Raw genomic sequence first — 27735 nt, 5'->3', positions numbered from 1 at the left:
ATTAACCTATTGGACTCTGCTATTTTCTTACAATGTGTTTTTTCTTCTGCTTCGGAGCTATTATGGAATTACTAGTATTTTAGTCCATTACATTAACGGGTGCTAGAATATATGTCTGTGTGTCTTTATTTCTGTCTTTCTCTCCCTCCCGCTGTCTGTCTCTCTCCCTGGCCCCCTTTGTCTGTCTGTCTTTCTGTGTCTCTCCCTGCCCCTGTGTCTTTCTTCTTTTCTTTCTATCTGTCTCTCTCCCTGCCTCCTATGCAGCAGCATTTCTCTCCCACCACTTCCCTGTGCAACAGCCACAGCAGGATTCCCTCCCCCTCCATTTCCCTCCCCCCACACCACTTCCCTGTGCAGCAGCAGCGTTTCCCCTACCCCCCTTTCCCTTCCCGCAGTCTGGCCGGCTCCCTTATCGCCCCCCCCCCTTCCCTTCCAGCAGTCCCGACTAACCTTCCGATTCCAGCAGCGTCTGCAGCACTCTACACACTGCTTTTTCTGGGCCTTCAGTAGAAGGCCCCAAAGCAGCGTGTGTAGAGTGCTGCAGACGCTGCTTGAATCGGAAGGTTTTAGGACCCGCAGCCGTTGCCAGACCCGAAGCGAGCTCTGAGTTTTGGCTTTTTTTTACACGGGCCCAGCCGGAGCAGGAGAAGCCTGGGAGGCAGCAATTAAAGTCCGTTCCGGCCCCCGCTGACGTCGCCCTGGCCAGTTCACATCTTTAAGTTCAGACCGCAAGAGCCGCCGCGTCCGACAGATTCCGCGCCGCCACGCGCATGCGCACTCCTACCTGCGGGTCCCTACAGCTCACGGAAAATGGGAGCACGCAGGTGGGAGTGTGCATGCGCGCTTAGGGATTTATTATATTAGATTGTACACTGGCTTGTATTTTTTTTTTTTGTACTTTGCAAAGGGCAGAGTTTCACGTCAGACAGGGGAGGGAGGTGGTAGGATGTAGGTCATGTGTAAAAATGGATGATGAGAATGGTTACTGTCATATTTTGCTTATTGTTGTTCTGTTGCGAAGCCATCAATAAAAATCGTTGCCTAAATTTAAGCGTTATTCGCTGACATTTACCCCCGACAGAAATTTGATACCAAAAAGACCAGCACCCAAAACATTACTGACCAGGTTCCTCCATGTGTGCGATGATCCAGTTGAAGGCCACCTCTGCCCCCATGTTTCCTGTGTAGTAGACAGCTTTCCGACACGCCTCGAGTGGGAAACCCATCTCCGCCAGCTGCATCACCGAGGACTCATCTACTTCGGGAGCTATAAAAATGGCATATGAATGAAAAAAAAAATGGAGCTGGTTCCCAGTTTTCGGATTCTGTCCATCTTAACTCTCTGATACCATGAATTGAGTTTCCAGCATTATATAGTTAATAAGCAGATCACTTAGGGCTCCTTATACAAACACGCGTGACTTTTCTTTTTTTTTTTTAAATTCTTTTATTCATTTTCAAAATTACATTAAGTGTTATATATATTCAATCACATTAACAATAAATACATCACTTACAAGCTATCATTGGTACATTACATAAACTCTTATCCCTCCCCCCTTCTCACCCCTCCCTACCATATATTCCATTATCATATAGAATATGTAATAATTAAAATATCCCCCTCCCTACATAATTAAACTGATAAATTTAAGGGAAACAATTTCAACTAATCCGTACAATATTTTTCATCACACACTAACCCCCGCGCTGGCCAAAAAACTACCGCCTGCTCAAGAGGAGGCGGTAGCAGCTAGCGCAGCCGAAGGTTTAGCACGCGCTATTACGCGTGTTAAACACCTGCGCGGCTTTGTAAAAGGAGCCCTTAGTAAACACTGATTTAAGTTATTTACATTATACATATTTTTTGTGCGACACAGAGACAACAGCCTTGATAAAGTAAATTGAAAATAAAGAAAAACATCTTACGGACCATCATTTATTACAGAAGAGCTGCTAGGAGTTGAAACTTAACATCCAATTAAGTGCAATTTACGCCAATTACAAAGTGATGTCAATTATCGGTGCCGATTAATCCCCCTCCCCCACTTATCAAGCTGCACTAGAGGGTTTTTTTGTTTGGGTTTTTTTCAATAATATTTTCTTGAAGAAAACCAAAACACAATCAATATAATATAATACAATAATCTAAATGAAAAAATAAAGTCAAAGGGCGTCATAACATACGATACAAATTACAAATTAAGTACAATAGCATTCAATCTGTGAATTTAAGTAAACAATTCCACACCTTATTAAACTGTCTCAAACTACCACACTTAATCTAATATAATAAAATGGTAAGCCGCGCATGCGCACTCCCACTGCATGCGTCCGTTTTCCGTGAGATGTAGGGCACCTCAGGTAGGAGTGTGCATGCGCACGAATCTCTCTGGCAGGTCGTCGGCGTCTTCTTCACTCCTCTCCCCGGCACACCCGAACCCCCATTCAGCCTCCCATCCGACCCTCCCTTCGGCTCCCTTAGTCCTTTGCCGCCGCTCCTCTTCTCTTCCCGCCCCGCGGTCCCGACAAACGTCCTTACTCCAGCAGGGGCCGCAGCACTCTAAACACGCTGCTTCGCGGTCTGCTACTGCCCTGATTTGCTCTGCCCGACACGGCAGAGCAAATCAGGGTGGTAGATTCAGGGGCAATGTTAGGAAATTCTACTTTACGGAGAGGGTGGTAGATGCCTGGAATGCGCTCCCGAGAGAGGTGGTGGAGAGTAAAACTGTGACTGAGTTCAAAGAAGCGTGGGATGAACACAGAAGATTTAGAATCAGAAAATAATATTAAATATTGAACTAGGCCAGTTACTGGGCAGACTTGCACGGTCTGTGTTTGTGTATGGCTGTTTGGTGGAGGATGGGCAGGGGAGGGCTTCAATGGCTGGGAGGGTGTAGATGGACTGGAGTAAGTCTTAACAGAGATTTCGGCAGTTGGAACCCAAGCACAGTACCGGGTAAAGCTTTGGATTCTTGCCCAGAAATAGCTAAGAAGAAAAAATTAAAAAAAAAAATAAATTTAAATTGAATCGGGTTGGGCAGACTGGATGGACCATTCGGGTCTTTATCTGCCGTCATCTACTATGTTACTATGTTACTATCAGTCCATAGGTGTAAAAAGGTTGAAGAACACTGCTTTAAAGCACCTTGAAAAACAGACACAGGTAAGCCTCAAGCAAAAATCTGTGAGAAACATGTGTTGGAGAATGGGAACTGGGAGTTGGCTGAAGCAGACAAAATAAGCCAAACACACACGCACAAAAAAAAAAAAAAAAAAAAGCAAGATACGTACAATCCATGAAATGGTTCATCCAGCGACCTGGAAACAAACAAAAAAAGCACCTAATGAAATGCACAAAGTTTTCAAGTTTTATTAAAATTTGATTCAATCACTTATTTTACTTACTAAGCGAGGTTCAATTTAAATAAAATTGGGTATCAAACAAATTAAAATACAATAACAGTATTACATAGAAACATCAAAACATGACAGCAGATAAAGGCCAAATGGCCCATTCTGAGCATTCACTATCTCCTCCTCTCCCTATTGGCTAAGGCTCTTAACATTTGCATCTCCTCTTCCTATTGGATAAGGCTCTTTACACCTGCATTAGAGTTTTATGGTTATAGAAACATAGAAACATGATGGCAGATAAAGGCCAAATGGCCCATCCAGTCTGCCCATCCACAGCATCCACTATCTCCTCCTCTCCCTATTGGCTAAGGCTCTTAACATTTGCATCTCCTCTTCCTATTAGATATGGCTCTTTACACCTGCATTGTGAGGTCATAAAGCTTTATGGTTATAGAAACAGAGAAACATGACGGCAGATAAAGGCTGAATGGCTAATCCGTAAAATTCTATGCAGTTCACAAAATAAATGAAACAAAGAGAATATATCTAACTTCCAAGAGATTGGCTAAAAAGCACGTCTAAATTGGTGACAAGTGTTGGAGGGTGTAATTAAATGCTTAAAATCTTTGTCCCAAGAAGCTGCTCAAAAAGACAAAAGACGCTGATGAAATTTCTTAGATCTACAACCCTTAACAGACGGAAACGCAAATAGCGCCCGAGATTTCCTAGAGTGCTCCGAGGTCTGCTTCATTGGATGTTGTGCTGGTGTCCCAGGAGGAGATTTTGCTGTCTCTGACAGTGAAGGAGAGAATCCAGCTTTCTTTACATCTTTCTATAGTGACGTATGGGGGAAGGGGGGTTTTCGCTCGATTCCTTGTAGATTTTTCTTTTCTTCAGCTGGGTCGTAAGATGGAGATTTTGCTTTTGTAAGGTCCACACAATTTTTTATCTCTAGGATTTTATAATTTTCTTTCTGCAGAGCTGATATACAAGTTCAATTTTCAGCTTCTAACTAGTACATTTGAAGTTTTTCTGCATAATCAGAATTATTTTCTCTTTTTTTTTTGTTTTATATCTATTTAATACCTTTAAAGTGACCTTAACACTGTAACCACAATACTGGTAATATAAGAAACTTATTCTTGCAACTTGGTACATATTTTTATCCTGGCCCTTAAAGAAATAAGAGAGAGTTTCCTGTAAAAAGATTATTTTTTGTTTCTTTGAGATTATCATCTTCTACAAAGGACATAGGAATAGTTTCAGAGGCCTTGGACTGAGAGGATAGACTGAGCAATGGCTCTGTGATGTTGGCTGCGATTTGCTTTTGGCTGCAGTCCAGCACTGGATTATGTCTGAAAGCCAGCTTCTCGTACAGAGCTGATGGATGGCTCACAGGCAGGAACATCTGCTATTCTGAGTGGTAGGCAGTGACACTGGCAAGACACAGGACACTCTCAAGCAGCAAGGAGCAATGGAGTTCAAATGGTTTATGTGTTTCAATTTAAAATTTACAGTGGAGGCTGCAGGAGCTTCCAGTCTGAACAGTAGGACCTAAGATGACACAGGATTGGTGCTGCCGCTTCTAATAGCTGATACTTGTCGGTCAACAATTCCAGCATGCTTAGGGTTACCATGTGGCTCCATAAAAAAATAAAAAAGGACAGATAGAGACATCCGGGTTTTACTTCCATTGGAAGAGGTGGTGGAGACAGAGACTATGTCTGAATTCAAGAGGGCCTGGGATAGGCACGTGGGATCTCTCACACAGAGAAAGAGAAAATGGTTACTGCGGATGGGCAGACTAGATGGGCCATTTGGCCTTTATCTGCCATCATGTTTCTGTGTTTCTATAATCATAAAGTTCTATGACATCACAATGCAGGTGTAAAGAGCCTTAGCCTATAGGAAGAGGAAATGCAAATGTTAAGAGCCTTAGCCAATAGGGAGAAGAGGAGATAGTGGATACTGTGGATGGGCAGATTGGATGGGCCATTTGGCCTTCATCTGCCATTATGTTTCTATAACCATAAAGCTCTATGACTCGCAATGCAGGGGTAAAGAGCCTTAGCCTATAGGAAGAGGAGATGCAAATGTTAAGAGCCTTAGCCAATAGGGAGAGGAGGAGATAGTGGATGCTGTGGATGTGCCATTTGGCCTTTATCTGCCGTCCTGTTTCTATAATTATAAAGCTCTATGACATCACAATGCAGGGGTAAAGAGCCTTAGCCTATAGGAAGAGGAGATGCAAATGTTAAGAGCCTTAGCCAATAGGGAGAGGAGGAGATAGTGGATGCGCCATTTGGCCTTTATCTGCCGTCCTGTTTCTATAACCATAAAGGTCTATGACCTCACAATGCTGGTGTAAAGAGCCTTAGCCTATAAGAAGAGGAGATGCAAATGTTAAGAGCCTTAGCTAATAGGGAGAGGAGGAGATAGTGGATGCTGTGGATGGGCCATTTGGCCTTTATCTGCCATCATGTTTCTATGTTTCTATAATCATAAAGCTCTATGACCTCACAATGCAGGTGTTAAGAGCCTTAGCCTATAAGAAGAGGAGATGCAAATGTTAAGAGCCTTAGCTAATAGGGAGAGGAGGAGATAGTGGATGCTGTGGATGAGCCATTTGGCCTTTATCTGCCATCATGTTTCTATGTTTCTATAATCATAAAGCTCTATGACCTCACAATGCAGGTGTTAAGAGCCTTAGCCTATAAGAAGAGGAGATGCAAATGTTAAGAGCCTTAGCTAATAGGGAGAGGAGGAGATAGTGGATGCTGTGGATGGGCCATTTGGCCTTTATCTGCCATCATGTTTCTATGTTTCTATAATCATAAAGCTCTATGACCTCACAATGCAGGTGTAAAGAGCCTTAGCCTATAGGAAGAGGAAATGCAAATGTTAAGAGCCTTAGCCAATAGGGAGAAGAGGAGATAGTGGATACTGTGGATGGGCAGATTGGATGGGCCATTTGGCCTTCATCTGCCATTATGTTTCTATAACCATAAAGCTCTATGACTCACAATGCAGGGGTAAAGAGCCTTAGCCTATAGGAAGAGGAGATGCAAATGTTAAGAGCCTTAGCCAATAGGGAGAGGAGGAGATAGTGGATGCTGTGGATGGGCCATTTGGCCTTTATCTGCCGTCCTGTTTCTATAATTATAAAGCTCTATGACATCACAATGCAGGTGTAAAAAGCCAAATAAGAGTCAGGCAAGCAAGACAGACAAAGCACTTTGGACCCGTCCCTCCTTTCCCGGATTAAACGCCCCCCTGAATCCAGCACCATCTTCTCCTACCGCCCCCTCCCCCCGAGTCCAGCAAGGGGATATTCATCCAACATGTTTCGCCAAAAAACATCTTTAAGGACTCCCCTACTCTTGCCATACACCATTCACTGCCCCAGAGTGTTTTTGCTGTGTCCGTCTATAAATGTCAAAATATACAGAGCCGCATACCTCTTAATCAAGTTAACACTCATTTAAATGGTTAAGTAAAGAGGAGTTAAAACAAATGCTTGTATCGTATAATAAGAGTCGAGAAAGGCTAATGAGGAGGTGGGTATTTAAATCTTGATGCTATGAAAGTATTTGAGCATCAAGTGTCACAGCTGAAGCCCATAATAAGCTTAAAAAATATTTTTTGAAGATCTTAAGAGTTTGATTATTTGTACCCTGTGAATGAAATGCTGTTCATATATTGATGCTAAAAATGGCATGCCACAGCCCAAAGAGGAGGCAAAAGAGGACTATTTCTGTAGAGAAAGGTGGAGAACTAGAAGAAATGTTGGGGCAGAAACTAGTACCTTTAGGATCCTCAGGGATAATAATGGGCGGAGCAATGTCTGGAAGTTCCTCCTCGCCCGGCTGCAGCCCCACGGCCCGGAGGTGATTGATGTCCAGCAGGTCTGGCATGTCTACAGACACATCTATGAACAAGAAGAGTCACAGGGTCACCATAAAGGTCCAACATATTGTTTAAAGGTCGGGTCACAGAGCTCTCCCACCACAACACTGCTCTCCCATTGCAATTCCAGTCCATCAGAAAGATTAAGGGCTTCATTCCAAAACTCTGGCGTAAGAACAAGGCCGTGCTGGAAACCAGTGTACAGTACTCCCCCGAAATTTGCAGGGGTTCCGTTCCAAGAACTCCCGCAAATTTCAAAAAAGAGCAACTACGGTTTTTCGCCTGTCAAAAGGCAGGCGAGGGCAGCTGGGGGGGCGCCAAAAAGGGTGCAGAAAAGCACTCGCGCTATGCTGCGACCACCTCTTCTAAAGTCAGGCTACACCAATCAGGAGCTGCACCGACATGCCAGATAGCGTGTCAAAGCAGCTCCTGATTGGTGTAACCATGACTTTAGTACAAGGAAGTGGTGGTAAGTCCGAGATTCGTGAGCCACGAATTTGCAGGGGTTTACTGTACATAAAAGTCCTGGCTCAGCACAGGAAAATATTAACAGTACAAACAGAAAGAAAAGTATATGACAAGAGTGGCCGCAGTTGGCAGAGGTTAAATTCAACAGGCTATCAACTAGAGAATGACCCGTCCCTGCAGGAACTCAATTTACCCATCCCATCCCCGCTGGTTTGTCACTATCCCTGTCCTATTCCTGTAAGCTCTGCCTTAACCGCACAAGCCTCAAACACTTATGATTTTTAACTGAGACTTGTGCAGATGAGGACGGAGCTTAGGCATTGGTGGAATGAGGCATTATGACATCACAATCTGAGCTCTAGAATGTTGCTACTTAGGATTTGAAAGTGTTTGAAGCTTGTGCAGATGAGGACGGAGCTTAGGCATTGGTGGAATGAGGCATTATGACATCACAATCTGAGCTCTACAATGTTGCTACTTAGGATTTTGAAGTGTTTGAAGCTTGTGCAGATGAGGACGGAGCTTAGGCATTGGTGGAATGAGGCATTATGACATCACAATCTGAGCTCTACAATGTTGCTACTTAGGATTTTGAAGTGTTTGAAGCTTGTGCAGATGAGGACGGAGCTTAGGCATTGGTGGAATGAGGCATTATGACATCACCATCTCAGCTCTAGAATGTTGCTACTTAGGATGTTAAAGAGTTTGAGGTTTGTGCAGATGAGGACAGAGCTTGCAGGAATGAGGCAGGGACAGGAAAAAAAAACTTGCCAGGATGGGAAAATGAGTTCCCAAGGGGGCAGGGAAAAATTTGTCCCCATGTCATTCTCTATTTGGGAGAACAGTATAGAAAATTGAATAAATAAATAGTGTGAAAAGCTTCAGCCTCTGATAAACCAGAGCAGGTATTGTGTCATCATAATGCCTCATTCCACCAATAAGAGCCAACCTCATCAGTGATGTCACAATGGCTTGATTGTCCTTTACTTGGCTCATTTTTACTACATTTTTATTTCTAGAGTGGTGCAGGGGTAAAGAATGACACAGCCAAGACACCCCACACTATGGAAGCTGCACTTGAGAATGTCTATTTTCATTTTTTCTTTTTGATAAAATCATTGTTAGACATTTAATTCACGTTTTGCTGGCTTTTCCTAATTGAATTTTTATCATTAACTGTAATCCACTCTGCCAGTTCTTGCAGCGAAAGGACGGAAAAATAAATGCTTAAATGTAATTACGATGCTCAGATCTTCAAAGAGATGAGAGGAGTTCAACTCCACCCCCTTCATTCCCCCTTAAAGGTGTAGCTCAGAGTAGAGAATGACACGGTGAAAAAATTGGTCCCCGTCACCGCCCCGTCCCCGTCTCACCATCCCCGTTACCGCCCCGTCCCCGTCTCACCATCCCCGTCACCGCCCCGTCCCCGTCTCACCATCCTCTTCACCGCCCCGTCACCGCCACTGCCACCCCATTCACCGCCCCGTCACCGCCACTGCAATCCCATTCACTTTTCTTTATTTACGTATAAAGGAAACATTCTTTAAAACTTTAAAACTTTAAAACTTAGTTAAATATTAGTTAATAACTATACAAAAACAAAACACGCAGAGAAAAAATTAATTAATAAAAATTCTCAAAACTGACACATTTTGATCACTAAATTTAAAATAGTTATTTTTCATACAGTTTTTCAATCACTAATCTTCCACCACCCCTGGGGCTAGCAATGCAAAAACAAACACGACATGTACTTTAAATGCTGCCGTGATTAGCATAGTGACCGCGGCTACGGCTGCAAGTCTCCCCTCCCCCCAGCGATCACGGCAGGAGGGCACCCAACCCCTCCTGTAGACCCCCCCCCAACGGCCCTCCCGACAATCGCAGCAGAAGGGTACCCAACCCCTCCTGCCGGTCCTCCCAATGGCCTCCCCTAAGATCGCCGGCAGGAGGGTACCCAACCCCTCCTGCTGGACCCCCCCCCCAACGAACCCTCCCACCCCGGAACCCCCTTAGTCTTACTTTCCAAGTTGGACCGGACGGCTCCTCACACGTATGGCCAGCAGGCTTGCCTCCGTCCAAATGAGGCGGGCCCGCCCCTACCCTGCCCAACCCACAGGATCCTAGGGCCTGATTGGTCTAGGCACCTAAAGCCACTCCCGCTATAGGAGGGGCCTTAGGTGCTTGGGCCAATCAGGCCCTAGGATCCTGTGGGTTAGGCAGGGGAGGGGAGGGGCGGGCCCGCCTCATTTGGACGGAGGCAGGCCTGCTGGCCAGACGAGCGAGGAGCTGTCCGGTCCAACTTGGAAAGTAAGACTAAGGGGGTTCCGGGGTGGGAGGGTTCGTTGGGGGGGGGTCCAGCAGGAGGGGTTGGGTACCCTCCTGCCGGCGATCTTAGGGGAGGCCATTGGGAGGCAGGGGAGGGGAGGGGCGGGCCCGCCTCATTTGGACGGAGGCAGGCCTGCTGGCCAGCCTAGCGAGGAGCTGTCCGGTCCAACTTGGAAAGTAAGACTAAGGGTTTCCGGGGTGGGAGGGTTCGTTGGGGGGGGGGGTCCAGCAAGAGGGGTTGGGTACCCTCCTGCCGGCGATCTTAGGGGAGGCCATTGGGAGGACCGGCAGGAGGGGTTGGGTACCCTTCTGCTGCGATTGTCGGAAGGGCCGTTGGGGGGGTCTACAGGAGGGGTTGATCTGACAAATGAGGAGCACGGTGAAACACAGGTAAATAGCGGTTCCTAGAAGGGGGTACATTGGCCCGCGGGGACAAACCTGTTCACCGTTTCCGTGGTCGGTGAATGGCCTTGTCCCCGTCACCGCAGCGACTGCTAGTTTTCTTCCCCGTTTTCGGCGGTGACCCGCGGCTTAAATGCGGTGGCCGCGGGTAAACCGTCACCGTGTCATTCTCTAGCTCAGAGCAAAAGCACCTGCCCTACCGTCCGTCCCGCCTGATAGCGCAAACTTACAATTGCTTCTGCTGTGGGAAGTCTGAGCAGCCATTTTGACTGAGCAGCGCACCAGGCAGAGACAACTCAGCTTCATTCCTGCCTCTAAAGAGGCCACTGGGCCACCATGGCTTCTTAAGGTACACCCAGTCAGGGACCTACGGTTACGATGGGTGGCAAGATGAGGGAGAAAGAGGAGAGTGATCAAGGTTAAGAATTTGAGAACATAAGAATAGCCTTACAGCGGGGATGTTTCAGGAAATTTCAAGATGTGTGGGAGCCATTAACAAAGTATTGTACTGTTTAGATGAATTTGTTTCCCTTAAATTTACAAATTCAAATTTAATAGTGAGGGGGAGGGGGAGTTATTTTATTACTACATATTCTATATGTTATTTGATTATATGGTAGGAAAGGGTGGGAAGGGGGGGTGATAAGAGCTTATGAATTGTACCAATGATGATTAAGTGATGTATTTATTTGTAATTTGTTTGAACTGATGTCACACTTATTGTAAGTTTGAAAATGAATAAAGAATTATTAAAAAAAAAAAAAGAATAGCCTTACTGGATCAGACCAATGGTTCATCTAGCCCAGTATCCCTTCTTCATGGAAGCCAATCCAAGTTGCAAGTATTTAGCAAAAACCCAAATAGTAGCACCATTCCATGCTACAAATCCAGGGCAAGCAGTGGCTAAGTCCATAGTCTGTCAACAGCAGACTATGGATTTTTCCTCCAGGAACTTGTCCCAACCTTTTTTAAAACCAGCTACATTAACCGCTCTTACCACATCCTCTAGCCAACGCATTCCAGATCTTAACTATTTTCCGAGTGAAAAAATATTTCCTCCTATTGGTTTTAAAAGTATTATTCTGTAATTTCATCAAGCGTCCCCTAGTCTTTGTAATTTTTGACGAAGCGAAAAATCGATCCACTTGTACACATTCTACTGCATTCAGGATTTTGTAGACTTCAATCCCATCTCCCTTCAGCCGTCTCTTTTCCAAGCTGAAGAGCCCTAGCCTCTTTAGTCTTTCCTCATACGAGAGGAGTTCCATCCCCTTGATCATCTTGGTCGCTCTTCTTTGAACCTTTTCTAGTGCCGCTATATCTTTTTTGAAGGAGACCAGATTCAAGTAATCTATGAAGACTAACTAACACCGTATGAAATATTTCAATAATCCTCTGAAGCAACCCGCTCTACTCTGTAACACCTCTGGACATGTCCAGAAATCCTCTTTTGTAATCCGCCTTGAACCACAAGGTAATGGCAGAATAAAAATCACTAATGTAATGTAACTGAACGCAATACTCAAGGTGAGAGCACAATATTGAACGATAGAGGCCTTATTTATTTATTTTATTTCTTCATCGCACATACCTATACAAGCTGTAGGCGACATTACAGAGGAAGGGATTAGAAGAGGGTAGGGAGGACTATGGAGGGCAGGAAAGGCAGAGAGAGAGGAGAGAAGTATGTAGAATATTCCATAGAAATTCCTATCTTTACAGATAGGAGCACCATCTATGTAAATAATATGTAAATGAATTAAAGTAAAATGCAAAAAGGAATAGAAGGGAGGAACCGTTAGACAATAGAATTCAGTTAATAAAATAAAAAGAATAGGGGTAGTTTTGTTTGCATCCTATTTCTAATAATTCCTAGCATCTTGTTTGCCTTCTTGGCAAAGCCCCAATCTTTCATGGGTCTTGGAAAGATCTGGTTTACAAGATAACTACAGAAAACATCCATTAAGATACATCTGCTTGTGCCTGGTGTACTACACAAGTTTATTTACACAGATCGATTACTCTTGGCTTGGCTGCCGTTTAGACCTGGACCTCTAATCCAACAACTAGGTTTGGAAGACTCTGTTACACCATGTCATCAGGGCCACCTTGTGGCGTACATGAGAACTACAGTATTGTTCTCTGCATGGATAGGACATTGCTACTGTTTAAGGTCATGTCTCAAACTGTTTTAGCTCTGGCACACTAAACAGAGCAAATGTTTTTCACGGCACATCATAACTGATATTATAAAATTGCAAAACCAACAAAAAATTAAATTTGAGAGGTATTTATTTAAAGTTCTTTAAGCTATGGATGGGTAATTGTAACAATGGTGAAACTATAGAATAGATAATCAATGCGATGGACGTGCTTTTTTTTTTTTTAAATGCAGCTTAACTCAAAATGCAACTCAGTAGTCGACACGCAAACAAGCTTTTCATCATCCACCCACCTGCAGTCATTCGCTTTTCTTTGATTTCATTTTTGTCAGAGCTGAAAACCCAAGTTTGCAAAGACAGTTAGTTTCCAAGGACCAATCAGGTCAAAGAAAGATGCTTGTCTAGGCGGTTGTATCCTTACGATCGCAGACGCTCATAACAATGACAAACTCTTGCTTACGCGATGTACATTGTCATCTATTCTAGCGTATACTTATGAAGGGAATTTTTTTAAATAAAGTAAAATTCTGGAATCTCACGGTGCACCTGGAACGTCTTTCAGGCACACCATTTGAGCGACACTGGTTTAAGGGTTTGTGTCCTACATTAACACTTCTTTTTTAAAATCCTTTTTAACTAATACATCAACCAAAATTAAAAAAAAAAAAAAAGAAAACTAAGGCTTTCCGAGTGCCATCTAAAAACCACTTGACCTGACTAAACCCAGATGAAAGTTTGGTTAAAAGTTGATTGTCTCCGAAATGAATTTGTCCTCATAACTATGCAGTAGCTCCCTCAGCAGGCAGCCAGAGAAGTTCATCACACAGCTCCTGAAAAACCCGAAGACTTCCAAGAAAATGACAATAATGCTCATTTCCGCTGTCCAGGTCTCACTGCATCTGGTCAGGTAGAACTGACGTTTCAGCCATCATGCTGTGGCTTTCTTCAGGGTATGCTGGGAGGTCCGCAGTTTGTCTTTTTATATCATGGGTCCTCAAACCTGAATGGTTGGAGCTTGAGGTGAACGAGGCAGGAAAGTCCATTGGTCATCAATTTGAATTTTGGTGGGGAAAATCAGTTGGGCTTTTTTTTCCCCCACAGAATGAGAAAGTCTCTGACGAATTTAAAGATGTTTTCCCTGGGAAGCTGGGTTATACTGTTATGTTCTCTCAGGGTTTTCACAGCTGGCATCGTGCTTATTGTAGGTTTCCAGGTCTTGCAACATCTTATCAAGCAGCATTGTGGGGTAAAGACCTAGATCAACTGCTTTCGCCCACTACTTATGAGGAATTCAGAAAACGTCTAAAAACTCAACTGTTCCTAAAGTATCTAGACAACTGACCCCCTCATCTTCTTTCTCCTCCATAGTGATTCCTCTGTCCTATTAATCTCTTTCTCCTCAACAACGCATTTCCGGTCCTATTAACTCTCCTCTTTCCCCCCTCTTAAATTCAATCAATTTGTACCTCGCTTAATCTATTGTAAACCGCATAGAACTTAATGGTATTGCGGTATATAAACTGTTATTATTATTATTATCAGGTACAACCAACATTTCAGCCATCGTCAGGGTATGCTGTGAGGTCTACAGTTTGTCTTTATATAGTAGGTCCTCAAACCTGATTGGTTGGGGCTTGAGGTGAATGAGGCAGGAAAGTCCGTTGGGTCACAAATTTGAATTTTGGTGGTAAACCCACTGAGTTTGAGGATGCACTATATATAAAAACAAATTTAAACCCAACAGACTGAGCGATCCCTATGGGCCACTTTGAGAAACAGAACACTAATCGCAAAGAAAACTAAAAGACCTCTCTCTCTGCTTTCTGGATAGATGGGTGAATGCTTAAGTCAGTTCAGTTAATCGTCTCTTACATCTTCCCATCTTGTCCATAACTGAAGGATAATCGAAGTCTTAATCCGCTATAGAACCAGCAGTGCAAGTGAAAGGTATGGAGAACCTGGACTACGAGGAACGACTTAGTTAGACTGGGACTGTTCTCCCTTGAGAAGAGGAGACTGCGAGGGGATCTGATCGAAACTTTCAAAATATTGAAAGGATTCGACAAAATAGAGCAGGGAAAGCAGTTATTTACAATGTCCAGTGTGACACGGACAAGAGGACATAGACTGAAGCTGAGGGGGGATAGGTCCAGGACAAATATCAGGAAGTTCTGTTTCACGCAGCGAGTGGTGAACACCTGGAATTCTCTCCCAGAGAAAGTAATTGCAGAATCCACCGTTCTAGGATTTAAGGGTAAACTAGATGCACATCTCCTTAAGAGTGGCATAGAGTGATACGGGTAAGGGTAAATTAGATGCACATCTCCCTTGAGAAGCATACAGTAATATGGGAACTAAAACTATGCCAGGGTACACCTGGCGGGGCCTCCGCGTGTGCGGATCACCGGACTTGATGAACCCAGGGTCTGATCTGGAGATGGCAATTCTTATGTTTCTTATTTATAATGCTATAGGAAATTCAGCATACAAACAAACTGAATTTGTGCCCGTCAAGCACTTATCCTCCACACAACTACAAAAGCTGTGTATCTTTTCAACACACCCCCACCTCTGCTGCTCCATTCTCTCATCATCCGCTATAATACCCTTAACGCGCATAGACACTTCAAACTCCGTGGTGCCGTGCTCCCGCATGCGCAGTAGGACCCTGCGGCGGTTTCTCTGTCGGTCTCCGTCCTCATGCCAGCCTGCACCTTGACGAATGGCAAATGTCCAGACCTCAGCCCGAGGCCGGACCAGCAACGGAAGCAGCCGCGGATTCATTCAGCAGCCGTGGGGCATTTGCTAGGCCGGCCCACTATGGGCAGGCCTAGCAAAAAACCCCGAAGCTGACCGGGATAGCGGATGCTGGACAGTGAAGGGGTGCTGCTGGACAAGGGGGAGGTAAAATTAATGGAGAAAGGCTACTGCTGGACAGGGAGAGCAGGGAAGGGGTGCTGCTGGACAAGGGGGAGGTAAAAGGAAGAGAGAAGGGCTAAAAAAACTAGTATATAATAACTTTTCCTTCACAACTCATCCCTGAAAGAGCAGGGCCTAAATCCTCAGAGTAGGGTTACCAGACGTCCAGGTTTTGAAAAGCTTTCCTCCAACATCGTGTTGGGCAGGAGGGCATCCGTGGGGATGGGGGGATGGGTGAAACTGGGCAGGCCTGAGGGTGGGTCTAGGAGATCGGAAAATCTGGTAATCCTACCTCAGAGCACACGTTTCCCCATCAGGAAAACTCCTTTGCAGGACTAGAAACAAGTTTCCTGCTTCATAGACAAAATCGCGCAAGACAATGGCGCGCAGACAACTGAGCGCAAGGTTGACAGCGCGCCAAAGAAGAGCACTATTTTAAAGGTTCCGACGGGGGGGTGTTGGTGGGGAACCCCCCTATTTTACTTAACAGACATCGCGCTGGCGTTGTGGGGGGTTGTAACCCCCCTCATTATACTTGAAACCAAACTTTTTGCCTGTTTTTTAGGGAAAAAGTTCAGTTTTAAGTATAATGTGGGGGGTTACTACCCCCTAAACCCCCCCACAACGCCAGCACAATGTCTGTTAAGTAAAGTGGGGGTGTTCCCCCCACACCCCCCGTCGGAGCCCTTTAAAATAGTGCTTTTCTTCGGCGCAGTTGTCGGCGTGCCGTTTTCTCGCGCGATTTAGTCCCATCACCAGTTTCCTAAGAGCTGGGCTCATGGCCAGCATCACCTCTTTTAGGAAAATGCTCTCACCGATATCTTCTCTTTAATTACCCCCCAAAAGCGTGAAAATAAAGCTGAGTTTTCCCTCTGGCACAGTGCTCCGACCCCTCATGTGCTGGGTATCTACCACACGATCTCAGGAGTAAAGCACGCAGAGCACTCACCAAATTTTTTGGGTACCCAATGAAGGCCAAACGTGAACTTCTTTATTTGCACCACCAAATATTCAGGAAACGAGGCAAAGCGAGAGGTTCTGAGGGGGGAAGGGGGGGGAACAAAACAGATTATGTTCAATACCAGAGCAACAGAACTTCTTTAACAAGTTTGACACAGGGTTTGATTCATGTTTATAACCAAGGTTTTCATATCTAAATGTGAAAAATATAACCCCCCCCCCTGTAGAGGTCACCAAAGTGCACCATGGAAACGGACACTATTCTCTTAGTTATGAATCTTGTTTAGTGACATGCCCAGGGGCTGCTCATTGTAATCTTTTGTCTAGTCCTTTTCGGTCCCGGGTCCAGACCTTAGAGAGGCAGCGAGATTGCAGAATAATAAGACAATAGCCAGGGGTAGTTTGGGAAGTTATATAATAGAGATTAGCTCATTATTACAAAAGGTACAGTGCTTAGAAGAGAGATGTGTTACAGAGCTGCTTTCTTTGTGTATAAGGAACATAAGAATAGGCTTTCTGGGTCAGACCAATGGTCCATCAAGCCCAGTAGCCCATTCTCACGGTGGCCAATCCAGGTCCCTAGTACCTGGCCAAAACCCAAGGAGTAGCAAGATTCCGGAACCCCATTGAGAGCAACATTCCAGAGCTGAGATTGTGATGTCATAATGCCTCATTCCACAGTGCCTCACAGCCAACCTCAGTGATGTCACAATGGCTTGATTGTCTTATACTAGCCTTTCTGGGTCAGACCAATGGTCCATCAAGCCCAGTAGCCCGTTCTCACAGTGGCCACTCCAGGTCACTAGTACATGCCAAAAACCCCAACATTCCAAGCTACTGAATCAGGGCAAGCAGTGGCTTGTCCCATGTCTTCCTCAATAACAGACTATGGACTTTTCCTTCTTATAAAAACAAAGATGAAACAAAAAATGTAAATTCCAAAACACCATAAAATGCTGGGAGGTGGCTGTCCTTCTGAAAAGGGCTGGGGGGGGGGGGTAAGGTTACCAGGTGTCAGGATTTACCTGGGCATGTCTTCTTTTTAGAAGACTGTCTGGGCGACCGGATGGCTATTCAAAATCCAGCACTGCTACTGAGATCGGGGCCGAGTCTGGAGTGCATCTGCGTGGATGCGACTCAGCAATGTTACACGCATGTGCACGATGTCATCACGTCGCCATCTGCGCATAAGCACATGCAATGCAGACTCGGCCTGAAGAGATGAGGTTTGCGTGGAGCTGTGGTTGGGATGGGGCACAACAGGGTGGGCCTGGGGGCGGGGCCATGCATCTGCTTTTTCCAGATGCAAAATCTGGTAACTCTAGGTGTAGGTGTCTGTGTGTGTAGATGTAGGTGTGTGTGTGTGTGTAGGTGTAGGTGTGTAAGTGTCTGTGTAGGTGTGTAAGTGTCTGTGTAGGTGTGTAGGCGTCTGTGTAGGTGTGTGTCTGTGTAGGTGTGTAGGCGTCTATGTAGGTGTGTGTCTGTGTAGGCGTCTGTGTAGGTGTGTATGTGTGTAAGTGTCTGTGTATGTAGGTGTGTAGGTGTCTGTATAGGGGTGTGTGTAGGTGTAGGTGTCTGTATAGGGGTGCGTGTAGGTGTCTGTGTAGCTGCATGTGTGTGTGTCTGTGTAGGTGTCTGTGTTTGTAGTTCTGTGTGTGTAGGTGTCTGTGTAGGTGTCTGTGTATGTAGGTGTAGGTGTGTGTAGGTGTGTGTGTAGGGATGTGTGTAGGGATGTGTGTAGGGGTGTCTGTGTGTGTAAGTGTCTGTGTAGGTGTGTATGTGTAGGTGTAGGTGTAGGTGTGCGCGTGTGTAGGTGTGTGTGTGCAGGTGTGTGTAGAAGTGTGCGCGTGTAGGTGTGTATAGGTGTGTATGTGTGTGTGTGTGTTGTGTGTGCGCGCGCGCGAGTAAGAAGAGAGAATACATCCTATTATTCTGGGTGAGTGTGCTATTTATATCTTTTCTCTCTTTTCTAGTATCTTCTGCATCACCTATTGGTATTCCTTTTAATCTGATGTCACCTAATTACTAAGAAGTTGCGACTCTGAAGAAATGATCGTTTGTTCTAAGTACTAAGCAAATTTGGGTGTGGTGCCGAAATGCATTGCACAACTGAATTGGCTAATGGGCTCCCAGCCATCAATAATTGGTTGCCAATAACCAATTAGTGATGTTAATTGTCACTGATCAGGATTTACGTGCGCGTTCGGCTGTGCGCTATTCTATCACATCCCATAGCCTGTATCTCGGAAGGGGGGCTTGGCCTTAGGAGGGGCAAGGACATCTCAGAGGAGTTCCAAAAAGTTGTATGCATGGTTACGGGACACTGGGTCTCTGTACCCAATCTGGGCGCCAGCACTTAGACCAGGTTTAAACAGACATCACATCTCACGCCCACAGTTAGATCGCGGCAATCAGCGCTAAGCACGATTGTATAAAGGGAACACACCTTTTATAGAATTATGCTTAGCATCAATCTTTTCCAGGGCCCATTTTTGAGTACCAATTCTGGAAACCGGCCCTTGGCATCTAACATTAGGCCCAGTGGCATAGTGAGGTTAGGAGGTGCCCGAGGCGATGGGCCCCCTCCCCTGCCCTCCTCTCTGTCCCTCCCCTGCTCCTTCCACACCACTCGCACCCTCCCTTCCCACCTCCATACCTCTTTAAATGTTCGCCAGCGTCAGCAGCTTCTCCAGCCTGCCGCTCACGCCGGCACTGGCTTTCACTTTGACGTCTCTTCCTGGCCCCACGACCCAGAAGTGGTTTCAGAGGGCACCTGGCTGGCACAAGCAGTAGGCCAGAGTAGATTCTCGCGCTGGCGAAGATTCAAAGAGGTACGGGGTGGGGCAGGGAATGGAGGGCGCGAGCACGGTGTAGGGAAGCGGAGAGGTGCCTGCGCCCCCTCCAAGATGATGCCCAGGGAGGTCTCCGCCCCATCCGGCCCCTTACTATACCCACTGATTAGGCCAAACCAAAAACATGTCATGAAACCAATGGTCTGGAGAACATAGTAACACAGTAAATGATGGCAGATAAAGACCTGTTGCCCATTAGTTATACTCATTAAAAATGCATGATTAATTTATCTCTTTTTTGATATTTCTGGGTCATAGACTGTAAAGTCCACCTGGTATTGCCCTAGGTTCCAAATGCTGAAGTTGCCATCTAATCAAGCCATTGTGACATCACTGCTGAGGTTGGCTCTTAGGCATTGGTGGAATGAGGCATTATGACATCACAATCTCAGCTCTGGAATGTTGCTACTCTTTGGGTTTCTGCCAGGTAACAGTAAATGACGGCAGATAAAGACCTGAACGGTCCATCCGGTCTGCCCATTAGTTATACCCATTAAAAATACATGATTAATTTGTCTCTTCTTTGTTATTTCTGGGTCATAGACTGTAAAGTCCACCTGGTATTGCCCTAGGTTCCAAATGCTGAAGTTGCCATCTAATCAAGCCATTGTGACATCACTGCTTAGGCACTGGGGAATGAGGCATTATGACATCACAATCTCAGCTCTGGAATGTTGCTACTCTTTGGGTTTCTGCCAGGTAACAGTAAATGACAGCAGATAAAGACCTGAACGGTCCATCCAGTCTGCCCATTAGTTATACCCATTAAAAATACATGATTAATTTGTCTCTTCTTTGTTATTTCTGGGTCATAGACTGTAAAGTCCACCTGGTATGATCTGTTGAAAATTTAAATCAAGTAGTTAAGAGTGATAGCAAAGTTACAAGCCCATATGAGCAGCACAACCATCATCTACTATGTTACTATGTCATATGTTACAACTATAAAGTCCACTTCAACGGGAAGACCCACCACGGTCTGGGTTTCGGCCATAAAACGCCTTCGTCAAGGGTCCTCAACAATTGATCATATGGAAAAATATATATATACATAGCGTCTGCACCTATGGGGAGTTAGCCATCACATCCACAGAATAAAAATTCTAACATTAGGCACCAGGTCATAGAATTACCTATAGGGACTTCACTGCCTCTGTCCATCTGAGGAGATTAGCATATTGCAGAAAAAGCTAACGCACATCTTCCATCCACCCCCCCTGAATTTATTATGTAGAAATGCAATGTGATTAGGTAGTTAGCTTTCTAGTCCGTCCTCCCCAGGAGCCCAGAACGGGTTACAGCGAGACATTCACAAAGTTTTGAGGCATACGAATAGGGGTACATTCACATTACATTACATAGGGTACATTCATATTGTATTGCCATAGAATTAAGGCATACGAATAGGGTACGTGCACATTACACTGGCCTGGGACTAAGGGTACATTCACATTTTACTAGAGATAAAGGAAGGAACATAGTAGTTTATTCATAATATACTGGGCGGTATAACGTGTTGTACCTGTGCTTATGTATGCATGAATTAAACAAATGGTTAAAGGCCAAATGTTCACCCATCAACTTACTTTATGCCGGCAGATTTGGCCTGCAGAGCACTGCTCCAGAAGTCGTTGACGTTTTCGGGCTCAGTAAACGCCTGCAGGCAGGCGCTGAACGGCACCCTGGCTCTCACCAGCTCCGGTGGAGGCCTTTTCAACATCTCAGCCTCTTTTTTCTTCAGCTCATATGCAATGAGCTCGTCTGGTGAAAAGGAACGGGCAAGAAAGAGTGAACGAGCTTCCCATTCCACATCGTATCACTTTCAAAAAAAAAAAAAAAAAAAGGCCCCTCTCACTTTCAAAGTGCTCAGATCCAGGCTTCCAGCTTTTGTCGATAAGCTGTCGATTCCACACACTCCAGCTAGAATTCTAAGATCTTCTTCTCACGATCTACTTTCTGTTCCCTCCCTCAAAACTTTTCATATGCGACGTACCACTTCATTTGCCGTTACAGCCCCCCAAATCTGGAACTCTCTGCCCTCTTACCTGAAGGAGGAATCAACTATTGATAAATTTAAAGGAGCATTAAAAAGCTTCCTCTACAGAGACGCTTTTACTCCATAATTCAGGTCTCTTTTCCAATCTCTGAAAAGGCAGCTCTCAACTAACTTTCCCCTCCCCCTTTGTGTTATCCTTAACTGTCTTCATTTCTAAAATTATTGTATTTCACCCTCTACCCTCTTGTATTCCGTTTGTCTGTGGGTATATAACGTAATATAACATTATACTTATAGGCCGCGTTACCAAAAAGTTCTATACGGTTTACAAAAGATTATAAATATTAAATATAATCGTATATTTGAAGGAGTCAGCTAGTCAGGTATTTGGAGAAAAGATAGGATTTTTTAGCTGTTTTCTAAAATGTCTATAAGAAACAGCTGTGAGCAACAATGATCGAAATTCTTTTTCATGAGAAACTGCCTGAGATGCTAAAGAGTGATTTAGGAATTTCCTGCTTTTACAACCTTTTACAGAAGGGAAATTGAACAGAGCAGGAGTTTTTCTACTGCATTTGTGCGTCGCTATGGAAAAACTATTAGCCAGATAAGTAGGGGCTGCACCCTATAAAACCTTGTAACAAAAACAGCCCAATCTGAACAATATCTGAGCTTCCAAAGGCAACCAATGCATTTTGCAATAAAATAACGTAACATGATCGTATTTCTTCAATCCGTAAATCAATATAACTGCTGTGTTCTGCATCAATGATAATCTCAATAATTCCTTCTTAGTTTTGGTTTCGCGTTAATTATTTTAATTTTGATCCCCTCAATTTAATTGTATTGTATAGGCGATTAATCCAATTTTTAATAAAACCTTGAAAACCCTTGTATTATACCCCCCCGATAGTCTGTTTCAGTTCTACGAATCTGGCAATGAGTACCGTTGGAGATTACGTTCATATCAGTTGGGAAGCAATACAGCAGAAATATAAAGTGGAGGATTGGCCTATGGGGGTTAGAGCAACTGCCTCCGCACCCTGAGGATGCGAGTTGGATTCCCACTGCAGCTCCCAGTGACTCTGGGCAAGTCATTTTAACACTTCCATTAAATTAATTATATTATATTATATGTGAATTAATTGATGTAAGAATATAAAATTAATAAATAAATTATCACAATAATGATTATATTAGAATGGGGAAGGGAAGGGAATGTATATTATATGGTTTTAAGTATTGGAAAAATGGGAGGGATATATGTTATCTGATAATTGAATTATTTGTAATCACAATTTTTCATGCATTATTTGAAGTTTATATGTACAATTAAAATATTGTAAGAATGAAAAATTTATAAATAAAATATTAAAAAAAAAAAAAAAAAAAAAAAAAACACTTCCATTACCCCCAGGTCCAAAACAAGGACCAGATTCTCAAAAAACTTAAGGTTGCCTTCAACGCGGTCGCTAAACTGGTTCCAGCCAGTTTAGCATGCATGTATTTTAGTGGCAGATTATTTTATAACAGTTTGCCGTGGTCTTTTCCGGGTTTTCTAGCAGTCTCCGACACCGCCATGCAAATGTAGTACAAGGTCATTAATATTAAAATGAGCACTCCAAGCGGTTTTCTATCATCGCCAAGTGATTCCTTAACCTCGTTTTGTCACATCTGCCGACAGGTCTGACCTGTCGAAGCCTTACTTTCTGATCAGTGCCTGAGCACTGATTGGCTCATATGCTCAGCTTAGAGGGAACATAGGTTACATGTATATTTTAGAAAGTTTATCCTCTGAACTATCCTTCCTGGAACACCTACATTTGGAAACCGGCCCTTGGCATCTAACATTAGGCCCAGTGGCATAGTGAGGGTAGGAGGTGCCCGAGGCGATGGGCCCCCTCCCATGCCCTCCTCTCTGTCCCTCCCCTGCTCCTTCCACACCACTCGCACCCTCCCTTCCCACCTCCATACCTCTTTAAATGTTCGCCAGCGTCAGCAGCTTCTCCAGCCTGCCGCTCACGCCGGCACTGGCTTTCACTTTGACGTCTCTTCCTGGCCCCACGACCCAGAAGTGGTTTCAGAGGGCACCTGGCTGGCACAAGCAGTAGGCCAGAGTAGATTCTCGCACTGGCGAAGATTCAAAGAGGTACGGGGTGGGGCAGGGAATGGAGGGCGCGAGCACGGTGTATTTGGAGAGAAAATACAGTCAGTCAGCAGGAGACGATTTACATACCTTGCTATTTTGAGAGCTGTCCTGTCTGTTCTTACCTCTGTTGGTTGCAGCCTCCATGGCCACCGGTAACTGCATGAGGTAATCAACTCTCTCTGTGTACCGCACCTTCCTGGATTGACAGCACTGAACCCGCTCTTCGACCAGAAAGCGAAACACATCACTGGGGTTCTCTGAACCAATGCCGTTTCTCTGTAAAAGGATGGAGAGGCAGAGTCAGGAGGATTCTGGGAGACCAGGCACCTTCCCCACTCGCCCATTCACAGCATTTACCAGCACTTGTAATCAGGGGAGCTCTCAACAACAACAACAACAAAATATTCCAATAATGATGGAGACATGGCGATGTGCTTTAACAATGTTTGTTTCTTTTCTTTCTTTAAATGGAAACTTAGGTTTTCCGCATCCCAACACAAGAGATTGAACGGTGTCAGGTCAAAAGCGCGCCGGGACAAAGGCGCGCCCAGACAATTGAGCGCAGCGCGCGCCGCCGCACCGCTCTAAATTACTGTTTTTAGTGCTCCGACAGGGGGGCATGGGGGGGAACCCCCTCCACTTTACTTAATAGACATCGCGCCGCGTTGTGGGGGGTGTGGGGGGGTTGTAACCCCCCACATTTTACTGAAAACTTCACTTTTTCCCTGTTTTTAGGGAAAAAGTTCAGTTTACAGTAAAATGTGGAGGGTTACAACCCCCCAAACCCCCCATAACGCCAGCGTGATGTCTATTAAGTAAACTGGGGGGGTTCCCCAACAAAACCCCCCATCGGAGCCCCTAAAAACTGTAATTTAGAGCGGCGCGGCGGCGCACGCTGCGCTCAATTGTCGACGCGCGCTTTTGTCTTTCGCGCCGTTGTCTATGAACCGGTTGAACAGGAAATGAAAGCAGATGTAGGGTTTTCAACCCAGTCTTTGGGACACCTTAACCCAATGAGGTTTTCACAATGAATATGCATGAAGGAAAATTAGATTTTATCTCACTTCATCTATTCAGAAAATCAGTGAAACCCTATTTCTTTCAACAAGCCTTAGATGAATATAAAACCGATCTTACAAGTTTTAAGTTTTTATTAAAATTTGATTGATCACTTATTCAATTTCTAAGCGAATTTACAGAATAAAACAAAAAAAAAAAACCACAAATGAAAACATGATTTTAAAAAAATAATGCCATTGACGAGCAAATATATTTGTTTTTTTCATGTCCTCGTTTTGTCCTTTTATAATATACAGTAATGTAAACCAAATCGAGCCCCATCATATCACAGAGGCCAAGTCATCAAAATTTTGTCGTTTACTAAAAGCCCCCCCCAATAATCCATCCCCCTCCCCCCCAACATGAAACACCCCCAACAAAGTTGCATCCCCCCATTAAACCTATTCTTTTTAAAGAATATTTACATTAGGGACTTGATGAAATTTTATAATTGTACAGTACTCCCCCAATATTTGCGGGGGTTCCGTTCTAGGAACCCCCGTGAATCTTGAAAAACCGTGAATGCGGTTTTTCATGGGGGAGACTGGAGAGGGCAGGAGAGGGCAGCCGGAGCGCCAGCGAGTGCAGAAAATCACTCGTTGTATGCTCCGACCGCCTCTTCCTGCACTAAGTTGGGCCTTAACCAATCAGGAGCTGCGTGTCAAAATATATATTTGATTTATTTCCTGCCCTCCGAGAAAGCTCAGGGCGAGTAACAGTAGAACAAACACAATTTTAGAGAACGGGGTATAAATATATATATACTGTATACAGTATATAAATAAATAGTGTTCCAGAAATGTTCCACATTCGTAAAGCAAACAATTAAAAAAAAAAAATCTTATAAAACCGTACTTATCTGCTCTCATATTGCTGTAGATGTTGCAAGCTGGGTTAATCTGTAGCAAATCTAAATCTTTTCCCTGGAAACTCAGCTTGCAATGCCTACAGCGATTTAAAAAAAAAAAAAAAAAGCAGATAAGTACAGTTTTACAACTTTTTTTTGTTTTTTGCGTTGAGGACAGCATTATCGGCTGTACATATAGGTGAACTTTTTATCTGGAGGGCTTCTCCTTACCCGAAAAACTTATTTGGGTATACTTAGTTGCTCTATTTTTTTCTGGTTTTGTTTTTCTGTTGACCTGATAAAATGGCACTGGCATTATATTCTGAAATGGTATAAATCATGTGAAAAGGAAAAAAAAGGCGGCAAGCCGACATCTCCTGGAAATCTCTCGCTTCACTCCATAAACGCTAACCTGTCTACAGGAAAACAAAACTTAACAGAAATGTGGGATAAGCTGCAGAGAGGCAGGAATGCAATGTACTAAAAGCTCCGCGTGGGAGGGGCTGCCTTTCTGAACTTACCTCCACTAGATTTATCAGGTGCAGGAAAAGCTCCTGTGCGTCCTGTAGTCTGGATGAGGAGAATTCCAAGTGCCCTTTACTGATTAATGCCTTCAACATTCGTGAACTAATCCCAGGCAGCTGAGGCTAAGGAAATATCAAGAACAATCAAATCACATGATCACAGGCACCCTATTACAGAAGAACATACATTATCACATCACTGGCGCACTAGCCAATCAGCTCGCTGGCATGGCTGACTGTTCCGTCTTCTCTACAAATTATAAAACTGTTCTGATCTGTTTCTTGAGATTTTAAAGTATCTTTGTGATTCTTAATGTCTTTAGCATCCTAGTAAAACAGAAGAAAAAGAGAAACACAACTTTTTCCTACCCATTCACTCCCTTATGATGCAGCATTGACAACTGCAATTGTCTTTGGCAGTTTTTATTGCCACCATATGTTTTAGTTGGTACAGGTCATCGTTTTCTCATGGGCATGGCTTTAGTGTTTGTTGATATTTATTGATTTCTCATTCATTCAACCACGTTTTCTCCTGCTGCATGCAACGGTGACCCGTCAAAAGTACGCCAAACAAAAGAGAGACGACAAACCCGCCCCGATATTCGCACGCAGGATAAGTGCGTGCCGCCGTTTTTCTTAATTTTTCTGCTCTGCTTGAGGGTAGGTGGGAGGACTCCCCCCCCCCCCATACACACACACTAAACTTAAAACTTGCATGCTCTGGACATTTTTCCATCTGAGGGGAGGTGTGTGGTGGGGGAAGCCCCCCAAATTATCACTATCCATGAGGGGGGGTGCACAATCCCAAAGCGATCTTTCCCACAAAATCCACCCACTATACTTACATTAGCACACTGAGCATTCCCCTCCCTTCATGCGCGCTCTTGTCAGGGCGCCAGGGTCCTGCACGCTACTGACGGTGTACCGTATGCAACATTCTGATTATGCATTTCTTTTATTTGTCTATATTGTGACTTTTTTATGTACGTTCTGGATATTGTGCCTTCCTTAGGCCATGCTGTTTATTTGTCCCACAAATGTTTCTTTCTGGAGTATGCAAAGATGAGACTTTATGTTTTCACATACAAGCATTTTTCGGTATGCATCTCTTTTATAGTTCTTTTAACATTTTAGATTTATGCATCAACAAAGAAGCCGTTTTGCTTTGTGAATTCCAATTTACAGGTGTGTGTCATCCTTACTTTTTGCTTTTCAATGTAAATTTGTTTTATGTATTTATGCTTTTATGACCATGTGATCATGTTTCTATTTTTTATTTATATCAGTGACCTCTGATGCAGGCGCTTATGTTCGTCAAAACACAGTTCTGTGTCAGGTCCACGTTACTGTACGTCCTGGATTAAAATAAACAAGGCTTTGACTTATACCGCTCTTGTGGATTGCTCATGGTCCATTCCCACTGCTTTCTCTGTCCTTCATGCTTAAAAAAATATTAATTTAAATACTACATTAAAATATCCTGATTTTTTTAATGGGCGAGCAGAGTGGCACATGTTCTGTATCTCAAACACTAGAGCTGATGAGAGAAAACTGGTGCCATTTTTGGAATCAGCAGGTCAAATATACCCAGAAATGGGTCTAACATTTGAGGCATCAAAACAAGTGTTGGCCAGTGTAAATCATTTCTAGACGTACGCAGAGCTGAACACAAACACGTAATCCTGTAAAGTCCATGGAGCGAGAAGTGTGCAGGCATTTTTCACCTGTGCACACATCTATTAATTTCTCCCACAACCCCACAAATCCCCCAGGAAGTCAGAGAACAGAGGCTAATTTGGTTGAAGC

The 27735-nt window shown here is 44.2% G+C and overlaps 1 protein-coding gene across 4 annotated transcripts in view; it reads right to left on the bottom strand.

Annotated features, from left to right (window-relative positions):
• USP13 (ubiquitin specific peptidase 13) overlaps positions 1–27735 on the bottom strand; it is a 94520-nt gene that overhangs the window by 9620 nt on the left and 57165 nt on the right. For all 4 annotated transcript variants that reach the window (XM_033959470.1, XM_033959473.1, XM_033959471.1 and 1 more), the window contains 7 exons: positions 25927–26052; positions 23622–23775; positions 20941–21115; positions 16492–16580; positions 7163–7285; positions 3295–3321; positions 1124–1267 (listed from right to left, as the gene is read on the bottom strand). In XM_033959470.1, the coding sequence (XP_033815361.1) occupies positions 1124–1267; positions 3295–3321; positions 7163–7285; positions 16492–16580; positions 20941–21115; positions 23622–23775; positions 25927–26052 (838 nt within the window). The remainder of the gene's footprint in view (positions 1–1123; positions 1268–3294; positions 3322–7162; positions 7286–16491; positions 16581–20940; positions 21116–23621; positions 23776–25926; positions 26053–27735) is intronic.

Source organism: Geotrypetes seraphini, chromosome 9 (genome assembly GCF_902459505.1).
Source record: "Geotrypetes seraphini chromosome 9, aGeoSer1.1, whole genome shotgun sequence".
Lineage (NCBI taxonomy): Eukaryota > Metazoa > Chordata > Amphibia > Gymnophiona > Dermophiidae > Geotrypetes > Geotrypetes seraphini.
Note: the sequence above shows the minus strand (reverse complement) of the source record. Positions and strands in the feature narration are given on the sequence as shown.